The 21,260-nt window shown below is 36.1% G+C and overlaps 1 protein-coding gene across 1 annotated transcript in view; it reads right to left on the bottom strand.

Annotated features, from left to right (window-relative positions):
• KCNH8 (potassium voltage-gated channel subfamily H member 8) overlaps nt 1-21,260 on the bottom strand; it is a 318,741-nt gene that overhangs the window by 201,918 nt on the left and 95,563 nt on the right. Inside the window, exon 2 of the mRNA XM_011355828.1 lies at nt 13,715-13,948. Within this exon, the coding sequence (XP_011354130.1) occupies nt 13,715-13,948 (234 nt within the window). The remainder of the gene's footprint in view (nt 1-13,714; nt 13,949-21,260) is intronic.

The following is a 21,260-nucleotide window of genomic DNA, read 5'->3' as shown; positions in this document are numbered from 1 at the left end:
TCAATGTTTCCTTGAACATCTAATCTAATATTAAGCTATAATATACATAGCTATCTCAAATTGCTGGTCAGGAAAGATCTTAGAAATTATGAAGATTCTTAGTTTCATGGGCTTTGTGCTAAAACCCAGTACACATCTCTAAATATTTTTTTAAACCACCAAAAGAAAAATTATCACATAAGTGAACAATCTAGTTTTGATATATTTAAAGGAAAAATTGTAGTATGTTTATATATTATTGATATTATTGATTAAATAAGCCAGGACATGTAACAAATTCAGCATCGATCAAATATTTCTTAAGCAATTAGGTTCAGAATTAGAATCATCTGTGTTTAAAAGGTTGGGTAAATAAGATAAAAAAGGGTAGAAAATACAGCCTATGGAAGAAAGCAGAAATTTTGAGATGAGAATTTGGAAACAAAGAAATAGGAATCGAAAAGAAATGGTTAAGGATCTCATGACAATTCTCTGGTGTATAAATAGAAGATTGCAGTTTTAGGTGTCAAGTTAGCACTTTCCAAGAACATGCAGACAACAAACATACTGAACGTTTCTTCCATTGTGTAAACTCCACTCTTAGCGAAGACTCATGAATGCTGTGCCAGATTGCCCTGAGTCACAACTTGGCAGGCATGTGAGACAAAACAGTTAGATGCTTCCTCATCTTACTGTTTCTCCCTTAAAATGGAGTTGATACCTCACTAGAAACTTGAGACTAAAACCCAGAGCCTGGATAAGCCTTACTATACCCACCATGCTCAGGTGAGGTATTAGTTCTGACAAGCCTGACCCAAGACAGACATTGTTAGAGAAAAATAAATCTCTGCATAACATTTTCTCACTAGTTTCCATATGATTATAGGCATTTTCCTTCAACAATAAAAAAGTATATTTTGAGCCTGTATGTGTAATTAAAATATGACAATTCAGAATTCTCCTAAACTATGTGGGCTCCTATTTATTTCTCCACCTAATAGATTTGGTACAATCATTTTCAGAAGTCAGCAAACTTTTTCTGTAAAGGGGCAGATATTCAATATTTTTAGATTTGCACTTCCTATAGTCTCTACCTCAACTACTTAACTCTGCTATTATAGTGCTAAGATAGTTAACAGATAATACGTAAGCAAATGAGCATGGCTGTTTCCCCAAAAACGTCCTTTATAAAAACAGCCATCCTGCCAGATATGATCTGTACTTTACCCTTATGTAGAGGCCTACAGATACTGCACACTAGGAGTTAATTCTTGATTCCTTGGAAGTTTTGAGCAGACTCTGAATTACCACAGTATTTAATAAGAAGCACTATTTGTTAATGAAAGAACCAAGTAAAGTCTTTCTTTAGATGGAACCTACACTATGAATGTCTTAGTAGTGTGCATTCTAAAAGGTTATCCAGACAACCCCATTTTCCTAAGTAAGGTGTGGTCATTTCCTTTCTCTTTTGATTATGAGAATATACTTAATTATCTTTCACCTGAAAAATGGGCTCAATGACTAGAGGGATCTTTAATGAGGCTTTTCTTCCATTTCCATGAACAGAAGCTACTTTGGAGATTATGGCATTGAGTAGAAACTTTCTAAGCTACGTCACAAAGCAAAATACGTGCAAATCAAGAAGCTAAAGACGTGAAATGGAGATTGTGGTCAGAGACTGTAGGAGTCAGTCCGAAGCAACTAGAAGCTAAAAAATGTGAGACACTTCTACTCTGGCAATCTATTTTATGCATGGAGAAGAACAGGTAGTCTTCTAAATTATACAGCTATTATACATCATAAAACAATCTTAGGCAAAAGGGGATTTTTTTTTTTTAGCCTCAAAACATATTCTGAGTTTAATGTTTTCCCTTTTAATAATATCTTTTCTTAGTAACATTATTAACAAGATTTCTTATGCTATTTGACTCTTCAAGTATTTCTGAAAAAAATTTTTTTAATAGTGGGACATGATGTTTCAAAAGATAATTCAGTGGACTCAACATTGAGGAATTCTGGGAAAGTAATGGCTTCAAGAAAAATAGCTCTCCTTATCAGATGAAATCAGCTCTCTAGTTCCAGCCTGGTTGTACGGCCAGTTGATAGAGATGTACCAAGTCATAAGATATTTTTTCACTCAATGTCAATTTTAATAATGAAGTGTCTTGGATCCTATTATCAGTGCTCATGGATTAGTAAATATTAAAACAAACCAACACTCAAAAAACAAAATCCATGCCCCACACTTCCCTCTCTTCTCATGTCAAAACATACATAAAAAGCCATGTTAGGTGGTTTCTGTTGCAGATGCACATTTTACATTCATTATTAACATGTCCTTTTTTCTCAGGTCCCAAACTAAGTCCTGTCAATTCCAGCAGCTAAACCTCTGAAATCTGTTTTAAATCCATTCACTCTTCCATCTCCACTGGCCACAACCTAGACTTAGCCAGGGCTTTTGGGACTTCAGCGTGCATCAGAATCTCCAGAAGGGCTGGTGCAAGTACAGATTGCTGGGCCCCACCTCCAGATTTGATTCAGTAGGTCTGATGAGGCTTGATAACTTGCACTTCTCACAAGTTTCAAGTGATGCCAATACTTCCGGTGTCCTTATCACACTCCGAGTAGCCCTTGTCTGAATGACCATAATCGCTTGTGGACTACCTGCCTCACATAGCAGCAAAAATAATCTTCGTAGATTGAAATATTTATCATGCGACTTCCCTGCTTAGAACACTGGCTGCCTTGGTTAAGAGGCGACAGCTGGAGCATGGTCTATAAAGCCCCACATGACCTGACTCCTGCCTACTTCCCACTCCCATGTGATACCTTGCTATTTATTCACTGGAGATACTGGGCCTTTTCTCCTTTTCTCAAATGAGTAAGTCTCTCTGGGCACCTTTGCATATTTGGCTTTCTTTGCCTAGGATGCTTTTATTCTTTCCTCCAGGTGGTCAATTTCTACTCATCCTTCAAAATTTAACTCAAACATCGCTTTCTTGATGAAGCCTTCCTCGTACCTGAGATTGGGTTGGATGCCTATTATTCCCTCCCATAGCAGCCTGCTACCGGCCTGCAAACTACAGGTCTGTGTGATTATTTGATGTGTCTTTCTCAGTAGACTATAAGGAACAGGAGAACAAGGACTATGTCTTATTTTCCCTTGCACTCTCCTATATTCAAAGCAGAGTGCCTAGCCCGACCATCACAGGTGCTTTAAAGTTTGTGTTAAAAAACTAAGTTATTTATTATAACCTGAATTCTAACTTTACAATAATAATGATGTTGGTTACAAGAATGATAGTTAACATGTATTGAGCACTCATGTGCCAGGTACCATGCAAAGCACTTTACAAAAAATATTTCCTCTAAGCCTATAAAGCAGATGCTGTTACTATTATTGCTATCTTACAGATGAGAAAATTGAGGTTCGGGAAGTTGAAGTACATTTCCCAAATCACATAGTTCATGAGTGACTGGAGCTTTTTTTACATGGTAGAAACAGATCTAGACTTGGAATCACTACAGCCAACAGTTACACGGTTCTTTATTTTTTTCTATCACTTACTTTCTTTATCAGATCCCATTAACAGATTTAAGAGAAAAACGTTATCTCTGTTTGCCTCTTACAGGCAAGATTAAATAGTGAAGGGTAAAATGAGTCTAAGGGTAAAATGAGGCTAAGGTCATGTACAGCATGTCAGTGACTGAGCAAGGACTCAAACTCTAGTCTTCACATGCAAAGCTCTTCATTTCTTCCATTTACGCACGCTGGAAATGGTGAAAGTGATCGCTATTCTACGATGATTCTTATTACATTTCTGCTCTCAAATATGCATCTGAAAGTGTGAATTCATTTGAACATCCTGCCATGGTGCTAAAGGTCAATAATTAGACTGCGTCTTACTGGGCTCTTTCTGCTTTGAGAAATATTCATGTGCCAGAGCTTCTAGGTAGGACAAAAATACTTCATTCTGCATTCAGAGGGTTCCCAAGACCTCTAACACCAGGCACAAGAATTCCTGAGTTGTGTGCAAGTTGAAGGCTTTGTATGCAGTCTCTCCAGCTGCTCCCCCTTGCCCTTTCTTGCCAGGTGCTCTAGGGAGGCACTCAACTGTCTTGGTTGCCTCATTTGTTTACCTCCTTTGTTTCAGCATTGGCCCATCTGCCCAGAGGCAGTTGTGATAAAAAGGACTAAGAGAAGAGGGATGTCAGTGAATAATCCTCAAGGCCCAGTCCCTAATTCCTAAATTAAGACACCTCAGGACAACCTGGTAACCTCTCATGCAAGCAGTTGTTGATTTATCAACCTTGCAGAATACTCCAGAATTCCAGAATACTCTCTCCACCTGTATAAGATAGAAATTGAAAGCAGTTCTCTAAGTAGAAAAGAAGAAAACTATCCTAGCAATGAAACTAATGTCTAAAAACAGAAAGAATTGGGGAGGATGGGGTCAGAGGTCTGAGGACACTTGGAAGGAGAGGAAATCATGAAGTTGAAACAGAAGAACAAAATGAGTTTATAGGAGAATATAGTGATAGACTCACAGTGCCTCAAGGCTATTCCAATTTCCAATACAGGAGCAGTACAAGGCTTCGATTGAAACATGAAACACACACACACACACACACACACACACACACACACACACTTTTATTCATTCAACCAGTCAGTAAGTATTTAAGCATTTCTCATGTACCAAGAACTGTTTTAGGCACTACAGATACCAAGATTAATGTGGCACCAGAAAGAAAGTCCACCCTAACTATGCAAAATTTTATGGGGAGATAGATGTATAAAGAGAAAGTTATAACACAGGGTATGTCTTTGTCTGTTATAACAAGGTATCATAGATCTAGTGACTTATAAACAACAGAAATTTATTTCTCACCGCTCTGAAGGCTGGAAGTCCAAAACGAGGGTGCCAGCATGGTCTGGTGAGGACCCTCTTCTGGGATGCTGACTGCTGGCTTCTTGTAATATCTTCACATGGTAGAAAGAGAGCAAGCTACCTCTGTGGCCTCTTTTTATAAGGGCCCTAATCCCATTTGTGAGGGCTCTACCCTCAAGGCCTAATCATCTCCCAAAAGCCCCACCTCCTAATCAAATCAGGATTAGAGTTTCAACAGAGGAATGTTAGGGGAACAAAAACGTTTAGTTCACTGTAAGATGGTACCTATGACAAAGAACGGAAACAGAATGTGAAACAGAAGGTCATAGTTGGTGAAGACCTCACAGATGAGATAGGCTTGAACTGAGTTTTGATGACTTTATTAACTTAATGTGAGAATGGGGGCAGAAGGTGATGAGGGAACATCATGCACAAAGGCTCAGGCAAGTTAGAAACATTAAAAAAACAACTATAAAATAGTCAGGCAGAGGCCAGGACTGTATTGGAGTGGGAATGAGGAGAGAAGGGAGGGTGGAAAAGGGAAAGGATGATTTTAAAGAGAAACACCATAGACTGGAGCTAGCTCGTGAGTGGCCCTGTATGCCAGACTCAAGACTTTGCATTTATCCTGAAAGGCAATGGGAAACCACCGAAGGCTTTGTCATAGGAGACTAGTAAATGTAGTGAGAAGACCTTTGCCAGACCTTTGCCTCCAAGTTCAATATCATTTCTTCCCACTTCAGAGAGAGAACCTTTAAAATAATAAGCTCCTCTTGTTTCAAAGGGAACTTGTTTCACTCCAAAGATTCTCAAACGTGGTTATGTTTTATTTCTGGCTCATAAAGATGGTATAATGAATACCACAGGTACAAAAATGAGTAACTTAATGAGTTCTTTCTTTGCTAGTTTGCCAGTTATTCCCTGGAGGGTATGTATAGCACCTGGGAAGTCCATTTATCGACCAGAGGCAGGCAAGGTAGCGCCACTGGCTACTATGTAGGAAGCGTAGGTGACCATGCCCATGAGTATGGCTTAGTGTTTAAGAGTACAGGGCTCAGGAGTCAGACTGCCAGGACTTAGATCCTAGCCCTTCCACTTAACTTCTCTGCAAATCAGTTTCTTTAACTGAAATGAGGTATTAAAGAAGATCTGCCTCGAGTTGATGAGAGGACTAAATGAAGTAACAGGCAATGAACAGAGCACAGAGCTCAGCCCTTAGTGAACAATCGGTAAATGTTAGCTGTTACTGTTTTATGAGGTCATCTGTATTAAGGCAGGAAGGCTGACTCTGAAGAAGGGAAGGTATGTAGGAAATTTAGTTAAACGGGAACAGTGACTGCTCAATCTCAGCAGGACAGGCAGAGCTAAGCAGTTCCTGATGAATGCATGGAGGCCCAATCTACGGGTCAGTCTCACTTTGTTCTGATCATGCTGGCTGGAGATCCTGGGTGAGTACTTCAATAAATGGACTGATGTAAAACTCCTGCTCATTGATTAAAACAATGCAACTTTAACCATGAGCATAGAAAAAGAATAAGCATTCTGTTAGAGTAGCCTGTTCAGATATATGAGAAGTAGACAAGGAAAGCTGCCTACATTTACAAGTACAAATCTTGAATATATGCAAATAGTAATATAAACGACAAGGCAAGGCAGGGTCCTCACACAGGCTGCAAGTGTGGCCTTCATGTTATTTTTGAGCCCTTTGCCGTCTTGTTGCAATCACTTTGAACTTGTTTACCTCTTGAATGCAAAAGACAGAGGACAGAAATATAATATCTTTTCAAAACTGAAAAGACATAAGAAAAATCATCATAAAACCATAAAAGCATCATAAAATGCTCTTGTATTTTGAGTATGAAAAGTCTCAAGGAAGGCCTCAGACTGTGAATGGCAACAAAAATCTGACCCAGCGTTCGTTAATAAGCTTAGTTGTTGGAAGAATGGTCCCTATTTGGTGGCCCTTCAAACATTATGAAAATTGCAAATTTCATGAGCATCCGAATTAAATGTCCTTTTGCCTCTTGCTACATACAGACGTACATGCTCAATAAATGTATTTCTACAAATTTAGATGTGAAGTTTGTGAAACATGGCTGCATATTTTTTTTTGGCACTCTTCCTATCAAGAGTTGGTGTCTAGGTCCCCTTCTCATGAATCTGGGCATACTTATGGCTGCCCCAACCAAAATACTAATATGGTATGAAAGAAGTTATGCTAAGTGACATCCTAAACAAGGTCACAAAATGTCTTGCATCCTCTGCCTGGTTCATGGAACATGAGAATACCTGGAGGCCTCCATGCTGAAGAGGTTATATATAGACACTTCAGTAGACTATCCTAACTGATCCCAGACTTTCAAGATGCCAGACGTGTGGGTGAAGCCACCCAAGATCCTCTAAGGCAGTGCATCTCCCATCTGAACCCCACCTACCAACCATCCCCTGCTGACTCCACGAGGAAGAAGAATCATTCAGCCAAGCCCAGCCTGGATTCCTGACCCACAATATTGTAAGATATAATAGTTGCTATTTTAAGCCCCGAAATTCTGAGGTGGTTGAGGTAGTTGTTATGAAGAAATAGATAACTGGAACACTAGTAAACTATGCTGTGCTTCCTTGACCCTACAAGCCATGAGTAAAAATACAGTTGTATCTATTTCACAGAAAAAAAGTTTCCAAGGTTCTACCTTCATTAGTTTTTCAGGAAACTGATTCCCCATTGTGCTCTTCACAAGTACTTCTAAAATCTGGAAGAAATGTCTCCCCAACCTAGTCCTCTTGGCTCCCAATAATGCAATACTTGAAGTTCTGCATCATCTTCCAAGCTCACGTTGATGTTTCAGTTGCTGCCAGAGGTACCATTCCATTCACGGTTAATGCCCATGGTGCTGTGGCTTTGACAGCATCAATAGCCCAAGGAGATATCGTTATGAAAAATATTGCACTTGCCTTTGCATTGCCTTTCTCTTGGACTGTAGTCTGGATCCTTGGAAGGGCTGGTTAGTTGGAGAAGTAATCTCGCTTTATTCAGAATTATCTTTCCTTCTTCCCTGGGTCTCACACAATCTTAAGACAAGGTTTCTTTTATCTCTAATCTCTCGATGAAAAAATTCCTGGCTGGCTGGCTGGCTTGCCTCATTGTTCTCTAAGAGTGGTGAAAATCTAAGGTGACTACAAATGATACTCATGCTGGGAACCTCCACTCATTTAGATACAACACTTTGCATTAAAAAAGAATTTCCTTATTGTTCACTTATTACATGCATGCACGTGACATTCCTTGCTCTGAAATTAGATCTTACATAAAACCATTCTATATAAAATGCTACAATCCGTTTCTTAACTGTCAAATAAAAAACTAACTATGCTGCACATTTTAAATGTTAATTTTGAGAATAATTTGACATTCTACAACCCCAAGGCTTTGTCTTTTTTCCATACTGAGCTCTAATTCTAAGTACCTAGAGGGCATAATCAAATATTCTAAAAATCTTTTGCAGAGTCATACTGAATAACTGAGAGTTATAGAATTTACTAAGAATACCTTAAATGCAAACATCATCAGGAGGAAAATGTTTCTTACTATAATTATCTGTCATGAGCAGCTCATTGTAAAAAAAAGAAGGTCATGAAAAAATCTGCTTCCCTTTGTCTTTTATCATGAGCTGACCCTGTAACAATGAGTATGAATACAACTAATTCATACAATTTATGTGTACATTGGAGTGAAGATAGTGTGTTGCTCAATTAGTGTTATGCATACTCTCAGTAGTGCATAGACTATTTTAGGTAATGCCTATAAATATCTTACATTTTATCTGTGTATTAAGTTTTAATGTGTTTTGAAACAGAAATATATAGCTAGCCTATCAAACGCGGGGAGACATTTTGAAGGAAACAGATACACCGGCTATCTCCCCATTTCTCTCGATCTCTCCCTTTCTCTCATCTCTTCCTTTCTTTCCCAATTTCTTCTCTTTTTCCACTCATCCTAATCCAAGTCATTCTCTTCAGCTTCCTGGCTCCAGCTTTCTCCCCACACTCCACACCACTTTTTATTTACTGGACAATTTAGTTTTTTAGCTTCTAATTTGCATCCAAATGTACATTTAGCTACTGAGTAAACAAAGGATCTCCTTTAAGAGGTATTCTCCCTAAACAAACAAGCAAACAAAAAGTAAATTATAAATAAATTATTTTTGTTGTCACAAATATATATTTAAAGTCCGTATTACAAAAAGTTGACAATCTAATTACATTTAGAAAGAAAAAAAACCTACAGATTCAGCATTGATTTTTCTAGGCATTTTTTCCATGTCATGATAAAATTAAATAAAGAAATGTGAAAATAAAGATATGCAAAGTGCATTAGTGGGTAAAGAAATGAACAAGTGAGGATTGCTCAGGCAATGACAAGCTGAAGACTGTCTATCACATAACATACAGATCTATATTCAATTCATTTTTCTGCATCACAGTTTCCAAATCTGCAAATGTGAGACAATTTGTATTTATTCTGAAGTGTTATTTAAAAAATTAAATAAAATAACATACTGATGCTTGGCTGCTTGGTAAATCATAATCAATTAGACATCACTACTTAGATTTCATGGTATACTTTTTTTAATTTTAAAAAGTTAACAATGTTTTTATTGGATATTTATTTATGATTACCTTCTATTTGAGGATAGTGATACTGGTTTTCCATTGGAGTAGTGATTTATTTTTCTTTTGCTTGCAATTGAGTTAAAAAAGAGTGATTCAACTTAAAGAAAAATAGTAGGTAAGCAATAGTTCAGGAGTACATGGAAATAAATGGCAAATCTTGAAGGTAACATGCGAAGGAGTGAGTTTGTGAATTAAAGTTTTATTCACGACCCTATCAGACCTAAGTTTCCCTTTGTAACAAATACTTGTGTTTTCTTCTTTTCTATTTAGAACTGAAAAATCATAATACTAAAACTTGCCTATCTATATACATTTTCAGAAAAGTAATAGTATTATTAACAGTGATATTATCAAAAATAAAAGTGAAGTCATATCTAATAAAATAATATGCATCTCAACATGAAATATTCAGAGATGATTGACTACAATAGAAGATACAATAAGGCAGTTGGATAATTGGACGAATATGCATGGTCACTGTGAATGTGACAACTCCAAGTGCAGAACCCATGCAGATGTGCTGCCTCCCTGACAAGTACTGTGACTCAGTGACAAGATTTTCTGAAATGGTGAAATTCTGAACAAGATAAAGTTCAATCTTACCTCACTATGCTATGGTTTTATTCTAGGAAATTTGGTGGGAAATTAAAGCCTTCCCCAAAACACTGTGTGTTAGGTTCTGAGTTCAAGTTATTAGAAACCAGTGTTCTACTTCTTGGAAAATCTGATGGAGCATTAGAAAGTCATGCAGTACATAATACCATAACTATACTATGTTGTTCAGTAGATCTCTCCAATTTATTCATCTTGCATAATTAAAACTTTATACCCGTTAAACAACAATTTTTCCATTTCTCCTTCCCCTCAACTCCTGGCAACCACCATTCTATTCTCTGCGTCTATAAGTTTGACTCCTTTAGATAACCTTATATAAGTGGAATCATGCAGTATTTGTCCTTCTGTGAATAGCTTATTTCATTTAACATAATGTTAAGAAAATAATAGGTATAGAGGATAGGAAAAGAAGATCCAACATACTTTATAATAGATGATCATAAAGAAGAAAACCAAAACAATAGAACAGAACAATGATGATAGTTAGAATTCAGGAAAAATTTCCCCAAGTAAAAGAGACTTAAACATAAATTCTACAGGGCATACTATGATTTAGGGGAAATATTTGACTCAAAATATTCTATACCAGGAATCAGTAAATTGTGTCCTACAGGCCAAATCTAGCCCAATTCTTGCTGTTGTTAATAAAGATTTACTGAAGACAGCCACATCTATTCACTTACATATTTTCTATGGCTGCTTCCACACTACGATGACAGAATTGAGCACTTGCAACATAGACTGTATGGCCTACAATACATATAATACTTTCTATCTGGCCCTTTTCAGAAAAAGTTTGCTAACCCATGGCCTATGCCAAAATGTACTAGAGTAAAACTATTGGATTAAAAAAAAAATAGAATAAAATTCATTTAACAATGAAGACAAAAAAACAAGTCACTTAATTTAGAGCACTTTTAGGGTAAAGCAATACTCCATACCAGTACACAAGGGAATAACATAATTGAGATATTTAAATGAAGAAAATATGAGCCAAAGTTTTAATTTTCAGCTAAATTGATCTACAAGTATAAGGGCTACAATCAAAATGTTATTAACATGCAAGAGCTCAGGAAAATGGTTCCCATGAGCTATTCCTGAGATGGCTCGGACAACGAGCTTCAGAAAACCAAGAAATAATGGGAGAAACTTTAGGGTAAGGATATATAGTGGTCAGGAAGCATATTTATCTGTATCAATAGGATTAAATGATGGCAGACAAGAGTGACAGAATATATATATTTGTTATTTTCTCTGACAATGTAACTATAGCTATGAGAGAGGTGAGAGGAACTAGGGATACTATAAGGAAAGCAGAAGCAACATGAGAATTGTCTTAAAGGTATTAGTAGGTACTGAAAAAACATGATATTAGTTGGGGGAGAGGGAAGGAGGGAGAAGTAGCTCCCAGCTAATTACAACATTGCTTATAGTAGGAAATGAAGACAAAATCTTTAAAAAGTGGGAATGTTTGTATTATATAAAGGTAAACGTCTTACATAAAAGATAACTTTCAGAAAAATACACAAAACTTTCTAAGTAACAAAAGAAGTATTTAAAACAAAGAGGCAGAAAGAGCAAAGAAAACAGACTACATTATAGAGGGAACACAAATGTTTGTCAACAGAGATTGGTTGAATCACCATGATAGATCCATATGATGTAATAATAAGCAGCTGTAAAAAAGATTGAAATCTCCAGCATATATTGTTCTGCAAAGTATATACAGTTGTGCAATATATAGGGCGCAGAACAGTACGCAAAGTATACTATGTGTAAGAAAAAGAGGGAACCACAAAGATAGATAGATAGATAGATAGATAGATAGATAGATAGATAGATAGATAGACAGACAGACAGACAGACAGACAGATAGATAGATAGATAGATAGATATACACCTACATGTATATTTATATACATGTATATATTGATTATGTTAAAAAAAGAGAAGATAAATACAAAATTAACAAAATGGTTACCCTTAGTTAGAGTAATCACACTTATGCCTGTCCAGAACAACCCTGGTTAATGCCTTTTGTATATCAACAGAAATAGAGAGGACTGCTTTTTGAAAGGCATCTTAATGGTACCCACTTCTGAAATATAGAAAGACCCTGGACAATCTAGAAAAGGACAATAAATGAGAAATGTTAGCTCTGAGCATAAAAATGTGAAATATTACTATCTCCATTTTAGATAAAGAAATGTTTTCATATTACATTTATTTGTGTCTTCTTAATTATTACTTAATTTAAAAAAATCAAATCTTATTCTTTCTTGGTGCCTTTAATGATTTCCACCCAAGGGCACCTTATAAAATACTGGGCTCAGGAAATCTTTTTGAGTGTTGACTCCCATTTTATGCTCCATATTTTTTTTTATCTATCTAGCTTCCAAAATCTCTGTCTTTTGGGCTTCCCACTTAGATTATCCTTTGGCCTAAACCTTCTTCAGTAGTGCCATATTTGGATATTTTGAAGGGCTTAAAAAGGAAGACACTCAATTGGATTTGGAATGACCTATACAAACAACCTCGTATAGGTTAAGTCTGCAGTCAGCGGATATTTCAGACAAAAGATATCCCTTTCCCTTTGTTCCACCAGATGGCAGTTTTATCATTCCCTTCCAGTCTGCATTCTCAGTGACATCCTCCATTTTCTTTTATCTCAGGCTCTCTTTTCAATTATTATACTATAATTAGATAGAGCTGGAATCCTTTTATTTTATAATATTTGCGACGTAGGCCTCATCTATTGCCTCTGAGAAACACACAATGGTCTTAACTCTGTTCCTAGTGCCAAGAATTGGGGTATCCTGTCCCCGCTGCCCAAAGGGCACTCTCCAATACTTCATGACTGCTGCATATCAAAAATTCACATGCTCAAAGAACGTCCTCCAAAGACTAATCGTTTATAAATGGGGATGAAGTTCCTGTGTTCAGGCTCCTATTTCTCTTCCTGACCAAGACCCATAGACTAAGTGCTGAGAGCAAAATATAGAGGCTAGGGATGCTGTTGATCACCCACAATGCACAGCACAGCCTCCCACAACACAATTACCTGGCCCGAATATCAATAGTGCCAAAGTTGAGGAACTCTGAATTAGAGTACAATTTAAATGTTGTCAAAAAAGATCCAAATACAATGATTAAAAAAAAAAAAGAAAGAAAGAAATGTATATATCTTTGTCTGGAGTATAAAAGGTGAATTCATAACAATACGCAGGCTCCTTGTATATTGTTGCTGTGCATTTCTCTCTGGTGTTGTCCTTGTCAAATGACCATATATAATAGTAACGTACTTTATTTTAACATATGTTAACTTAATTAATATATTGACATCAGAGTTATAATTCTAATGCTAAATGTTTAGGCAATTTATGCTGCTGTTGGTTAAAAGAAGGCCATCATCCAAATCATTTGTGGAACTTCAACAAAAGACTATTTATGAGAAATACCATTAAGCCTTTATGGGAATTATGGAGCAATTACTAGGTTGAAAGAAGGTGACCTTTCACTACTGTCCAATGAGCACCAATCAAAGAAAGCCAACTCACCATTCTTCTTGTAGAACATAATTTCTCCTTTGAATTCTGTCTTTTCCTCCAGCGACTTGTCTATTTGAAGCATCAGTTGCTCGTTGGTTTCAACCCCAAATAAGAATTTGCAGCTGCAACTCTTCTGCATGACTTCAGTTCGGGCAAATCCAGCAAGCTCACAAAAGCCATCAGAACAGTAGACTATGGGGAAACCCTTAGCCACCTGGGCATTTGCAAGGATGAAGTTGCTATCTGTAAAACAACAGTGAGAAGACACTCAGCAAGTAAACAAGCATGAGAAACTTTTTTCTTTAAATCAGTTTCAGTAACAAATTAGGAGCACGTGTTTAGCTAACAGTGCTTAAAATGCATGTCCTGATGTACTGAGGTGGAAAAGAGACATGCCAAAATATACAATGTTGTTGACTGGCAGAAGTACGTATAAAGTTCTGACTTTAGCTTACATTATGAAACATATTATGTGGGGAATACAGTACTCATGGCCTGATCTGAGGTTCTTATACACTCTAAACCTGTTTCCTTAGCTTTTACTGCCCCAAAAGGAGACCTTGAGACAAGGATTTGAGTAGAAGTAGTTTATTTGGCAGGTGATTCCTAAAAGTGAGCAAAGGGTGAGATAAAGAGGAGTTTACTATGATAGGCTACTGAGGCTCAATCACACAGAGAGCTTATTGGTGACTGTGTAGACTGCAACTCAAAATTTTCCCACCAAAGGGAGAGAAAGCTGGAGCATTCATCCATCAACAACTATACCTCATTTGTTAAGGGTCATTTCAGTGTGCCAATATGTTGGCACTTCTGATTTACCCACTTGGGCTAAGCAAACTTTTGAGAGGTCGCTGCGGCAGCAAGATGCCAGAAACCATTTGGTGTATAAGGAAATGGTCTGCTCATGATCTCGAGAGTGAGTCAAGGTGATATTGTAAGGGTACTGACAAGTATGCTATAAAAATGATATGATGTCACTAACTTTAGAGGTGTGTTGCAGGGATTAATAAGGTAGTGAATATAACATACTTAGCAAAATGTCTGGTACATATAAGTACTCAATAACATCATTATTGAGTATTATTTATACCTTCATGGCTATTATATTAACAAAGGAGAATCAGAGGACAATCAAAAAATAGTAGACTATTGTTAAGTGCTTAGAGAGAACCACTAGAGGAGGGTTTGAGAGGCAATATTCAGGAAAGTTTACTGCAGGGCAAATTTTTTGAGATTAACTTTGAAGAATGAATATGATTTCTACAGGCAAAAAGATGCATGATGGAGATGAGGTTTAAGATAAAGCATTTATAAAACTTGGTGGGTGACTTTCAGGTACAGAATGAATTAGAGACTGTTTTTAAATCATTTATTCATTACAGAGATTTTAAAAATATTAAAAATAAAGATGAAAAGAATTACAGCATAAGTTCTTAAATGAAAAAAATCAAGATTCAATATAGTATATTATTATATGAATCATTTGTCTGAAGATACATAAATACATATAAACATGTGTATGTGTACCCAAAATATGAAATGTTTATGTATACCTAAAATTAAGTAGAATAACTGGAAACTGCAGATGTCTTTAGAGAGAACAACTTTGGGCAAAGGTAGTAGAAACACTTCTTTTTTACCATGGTACCTTACTGGACCCTTTGGATTTTATACCATATGCTGTATATGTTGCCTATTCAAAAAACAGTATGTTTAAAGAGGTTTGCAGCAGACAGCTTATCTTGTATGTCAAGAGAAAGGAGGAATTCCAACTACTTCTCAATGGCCAGCAGGACAAGCACTGGAGATCAATCCCATGGGCTTCCCTGTTTCCTTTTAAACATTTGTTTTTGGTTTCCCTAGTCCACTGTCAGTGGCAGAACACAGTCCACTCTCCCCATCCTTGCTCATCTTGGCCCTTAAATCCAGAGTGCAAATTCTAGTGTTAACACCTGCATCCTGCCTGGGACAGGCTGGCTCTTCTATCCGGCTAGTCACCCTTGCTCTAAAGGGAGAAACCAGAACTGAAGACTCACATTGGGAAGCCTTCAGTGGTAGGTTGTTTAGAAGCCATGAGGGTGAATTAAATAATCATAGACTGATATTTAATTCTCTCACATTTGCAGAAGCATTTATGGACTGTTTACTCTATGTTGGACTTTGTTCCAGCTGCAGAGGCAAAAAGTTTTTAAGATGCAGTCACGAACATGTGGGAGTTCCCAACGACGTCCAGAGGGGGACGCCCTCCTACCAGGGCTACGGGCTCGGATGCGACTCCAAACAGCTTTGGGTCAGTCACTCTCTAACCACAGTGACTCTTTCTCTGTCCATTCTGAAACTTTGGCTGAGAGATTGCTTAGAAAATGTAAATGGATAGCATTGGCAAAATACTTAAACATCCTGAAAGAGCTTTTAATGCGCTTTCAGAAGCCATTTTTCAGTCGACTGCTGACATGTTTATTGACTTTCTACTATATGCCAGGTGACATGGTTCTACCATATGGCAGGTCCTAGGGGGAGGTGACAGGAGGTGTTAAAAGATAAATAAGGTATACCTTCTAGCTCTAGAATATTACAATTTAATTTAAAAATGCATGAATATTAATAACACTAAAACACAGCATATAATAAGTACCAAATTAACGGTACACAAATAATAAATACTACCAGAGTTGAGAGATTAAAAATGCTAAGCTTTGGAAATGGTTAGGTAGGAAAAGACAAAAATAGGTGGAGATGATTTATCAAAAGTCCTGGAAGGTTGGAGCAGATGCCTAGATGGAGTAGGCTCAGAGGATGAGTGGCGAAACAAGAACTGGAGAGAGAATAAACAACATTACATTTTGTCCCAAAGTCCAGTTTTCTTATTATTAAGATAGGTACAATAATTATGTTTTGTTAGTATTTATGATATACCTTTACTCACATATCTACTTACTTCAACCCTTTTAGGAACTTACACTTTAGCTGTGGCTTGTACATGGCATGTATTTAAATTTTTTAAAAATATAGTACGAAGATACATCCATCAACTTCATATTAATGTATTTTCTTTTATTAATATATTACATTGTTTTATTTTTACCAACTTTGTGCTTTATCTTTTATTTTTACCAACTTTGTGCTTTACCTTTTATTTTGCCTTTGTCATTTTTAAAAATTAGGAAATATAACATCTAAAAAAATTTATAACAATATTTAAAAACAATAATAAATACCCATGAATCATTCATTCAGTGAAAACCCCTGTGTGCACCAGAGTATATTTGTCTCCTTCCCCAAAGAAGCCATAACTTGAATTTTGTAATAATCATTCCTATTTATATAATTTTTACCACTTACATACATGAATCTTCATGTAACATTGCCTATTTGTTTCTAATTATTATGGTGTATAATATGCTATTTCACTCTGCATATTTCTTAGTGACTTGCTTCTTTTAATTAATTTTCTTAGGATCTTTATCATTGTTTATAGACATAAGAAAAGACCAGTCCTTCAGAGCTACAATAAACTTCTGAAAAAAGCTTCTAAAGGATTCACCAAATTGCCTGATCTGTGTGTTTCAATTAAGGATTATAGTCTGTTTGGGGTAGTTAATTCTTCCTTCAAACACACTGCAAAAACAAAGCAAAAAAAAAAAAAAAAGTCATGTATTTGGCCTTTTCTGTTTATATTTAGCACTTGTCCTCAATATGTAATTGCATTTCAATTCCAAAGAGAATTTAGTGGCAGTCATCGCCTCATAAAGCTTAGTGTACCAGCTACGTGAATAGTCCTGTTTGGGAAAGAGCAGCTCCTTTGACCCAGCTATTGACTTGCAAACATAATGCTTTTCTGACTCCCAGTCTTGGAATCTCCAAAGAAGAAATGTGACATTTACTTTAGAATTATGTAAAACAAAGCCACTGCCATAATGATTATGAACTCATGAGTGTATCACCATCCATCCATATGCTAAGAGTATTTAACTTTTTCAGGAATTAATTATGCATATGTAATATACATCTAAATGCCACACAGCTATACTCTGCTTGTTTCTAGCCATCCTTTTGTATAAATTCAATTTTGAAATGCCAGTAAACAGTAGGATCTAAGTATGTTTACATTTTAGGCAGTTTGTTTCTCTAAATGTTTCCTTAGCAAAATGCTTTTATGAATTATCAGAGGGAATCTCATAGTTGATAAAGACCAAGGTCACTTGGTCTGGCTTCCTCATACAGAGTACCATTTTCCCATTCAAATAAAGAATTTCGATTTATTGTCAACTTCCCTGGCACAAAGGGAATGGGAATAGCACAGGCATAGAAGAGAGGAAAACAAGAGAGACATCCATCCATCTACTGCTAACTCCTTTTATCCTTGTAGTTGTCCTCCAATTTTCAGATGAGAACACTGAGACCTGGAGAACTTTAGTTTCCTGTCCAAGGTCTAAAGCTAGGAATTAAAACCAGGTCTATGTGACAGACTATGTTTACTGTATATCATGCATACTGTAAAGAAGTAACTCGTTCTCTACTTGTGGTAGAAATGAGTTAATTCTAGAAAAGTATTTTTACCTCTTTAAGCCTACAAAGAGCCCAAAGCCACAGATTTTTCTCTAAAGAGATCCTTTATTAAAACTTTACTGATAACATCTCCTAAACCAGTCTGGGTCTCTCAGCAACCTCTATGTCACTTCCTCATTTCCCGCAGCAAGTCAGTTATCTTGAAAAATGAAAGCAACTTTCTTGGTTCTAAAATATTTTGCACAGACTCACTCCAGAGGCTTGCAGGAAGCAAAGAAATGTAGTTGCCATTCAAATGATCTAGTTTCCGATCTCCTCATGCCCTTTCGATATACATCACAGTACTTCTAAAATATTCCCACTGAAACAACTTTCTACTGGCCGAAGCCAGTAAACGTGTTTCCCAAGGGTCCTGAAGGCATAAATGTAAACTTGATATTGTTTTGAAATCTCATGTTTAACTTAAAAACCTATCAGGCTTTTGCATTCTACTGTGTGGTATAGTCATGTTTGTTTGACTGTTTTTTATTCTGTTTTAACATAGACCTGCCAAATTTTTAATTCAATTGAAACTTCAGGAAGACACACCATTTGTTTTCTATGACACTGCGTACCATTTAGTATACCTCTGCATAACCGAGGTTTGTGCATCACAACTGGAGACAGAACAGTGCACGCTCAAGAGGATGAGACAGATCCAAATCACCTTCTCCCTGCAACCTGACTCTACAGCCCACGTACTTCAAGACCATCTCAGCACCCAGAGCCCTGGAGCCATTTAAATCAAAGAAGTCATTGATAGACACTAACTTGGTATCAAAGAGAAATCTGCACTCCCCTTTGCTCTCTGTCAATAACACAGAAATTGAGACTTTGATGGTCCAAATCTTTCTGAAAAGTGCCTCTAATACTGGTTGTCTTTTAAAACCAAATCTTGTGTTAGAAAGTACTAATAGAAACATACTTTACATACAGCGTAGATGGGCACATTTGAGTCCTTAGCCTTCATTTTTCTGCAGAAGGCAAGAAACAAACATGAATGTTTCATCTTTTATGAGTCGCCCCCATGCTTTCTGAATTAATTTACATACAGGTTCAACAAAGACAACATCTATATTCCTCGTGATATTGATCATAGTCATCTTTTGAGACTACTTTATTCAGGCGAATAGAATATGAGTGTCTATGACTAAAATATTTAAATAATCTTTGCACTTTATGTTGATTTCAGGGAGCTTAATTGTACCATTTCCAATTATGAAGTATTTTTATTAGATTAATGGTACTGGTTGCAAGCTAAAGTTCTCAGTGTGCCCTCTGCCAAAATTTAGGAGGTGGTTTGGATTTGAGGGCTTTCTAACCTTTAAAAAAAAAAAAAGGTGAAAAATTTACAGAGATTCTCATAGTTCTGTGATTTAAGTATCACCTAGTAGCATGCTCCAAATGGTCATATTGCTAGCTTTCATCATTCATTTATGATTTGATTTTTAAATACTGTATAAATTATCACTCCTGACAGATAAAGATTAGAAAAAAAAAATCTTTGTAACAGAGCAAAGCTCAAAGCTGGAACTCCAGTGCTGAAGTTGTAGTAAAAAAGCTATAAGTTGTATGTCTGTATGAGAGTATCTTGCTCTCTTCCGTCCTATAAACAAATAAATGTGCAAACATAAATAAATGTGCTTCATCGCTTTGCCACCAGGAGTATGGTCCTAGGCCAGCAACATCAGCCTCAGCTGGAAACATAGAAATGTGAAATCTTAAGCCTCACCCCAAACCCTCTGAACCAGAATCTGCATTTTAACAAGATTCATATGCATGTAAAGTTTAAGAAGTTCCTTTAGAATATCACTGGAAAGATCTACAAGAAACTAGCAACAGTAAATGACTGAGGGAGGATATCTGGGTAGCTGAGGATAAGAAAAAAATGGAGACTTATTTTCATTTTATATCCTTTTTAACTTTTTAATATTGTACCATATGCATGTAACACCTACTTAAAAATATCTTCTTAAAGTTTATTTAGCCATTTACTTGGATGGCTAAATAAAAATAACTTGGTTAAAAACAAATAATAATGTTGATGAAGTAAGAAAAAACTAGATAAATGAAATTTTAAATTTCCAATAAAGAAAGATAAAAAAATCATTAAGACACATTTTAAGCAAATTTAGTACACTATTTGTCATAATTTGGTATTAACAAAATTATCAATAAGTTTTGCAAATTCTGCTTTTTTGGAATTTGCAAAACTGCACGAGCTTCAGTGTTGAGTTGGACTAATTATTTTCATGTGTATTCTCTTAGAGTTCAGTAAATGAGTTTAATTTTGATAAAAGATGATTTGCAATTATGACAGGGTGACAGTACTCATCAAAAGTAAAATGATTGAGGGAGAAGCTTCAGAAAATCTCAAAGGCAATAATAAAATGTTTGTTTTCTTAATCCACAATTAATTCTCTACAGACACATTTGAAATAATATTAAAATGTGCCCCGAGTTCTCTGGTTCTTATTCTACAGAATTAATCTTTTAGACAAAATTACCTTTCCTATCATCTGCTTAATTTTTAAAAATTAATATTATTACCCATCCTCTTCCATTGAGAGGTACATGTGAGGGGACAGGGGTTTGCTTTGTTTTGTTCATTAATGTAGTCACAACCTCTAGAACAGTGCATGGCACATAGTAGGTGCTCAACAAATATTTGTTAAGCAAGTGAGTGAAATAAACTTGTAACCTATTAGTTTTTATTAAGGTATATCAAATGAGGGCAATGTGGTTTTTATTTTTTAATGCTGAATATATTGTTTAGTAGGGATCATTTATAACCTGCACCTTTGCTATAAAAATAAAATCAGAACCTCCCTAAATAGCCTATCTCATACCTATAGTTTTCATAATGATATGCTACTTTTAGTAAAGTCTTGATAAGCAAAAATAGAAATTTTTATTTTCTATTAAAAAACTGATTAAGCAAAAACAGAAAGCTAAATAATGCTAAACAAAGCCTTTTCTCAAAAATATAAAATGAAGAAATTATGAG

This window comes from Pteropus vampyrus, unplaced genomic scaffold (genome assembly GCF_000151845.1).
Source record: "Pteropus vampyrus isolate Shadow unplaced genomic scaffold, Pvam_2.0 Scaffold1, whole genome shotgun sequence".
Taxonomy (NCBI): Eukaryota; Metazoa; Chordata; class Mammalia; order Chiroptera; family Pteropodidae; genus Pteropus; species Pteropus vampyrus.
Note: the sequence above shows the minus strand (reverse complement) of the source record. Positions and strands in the feature narration are given on the sequence as shown.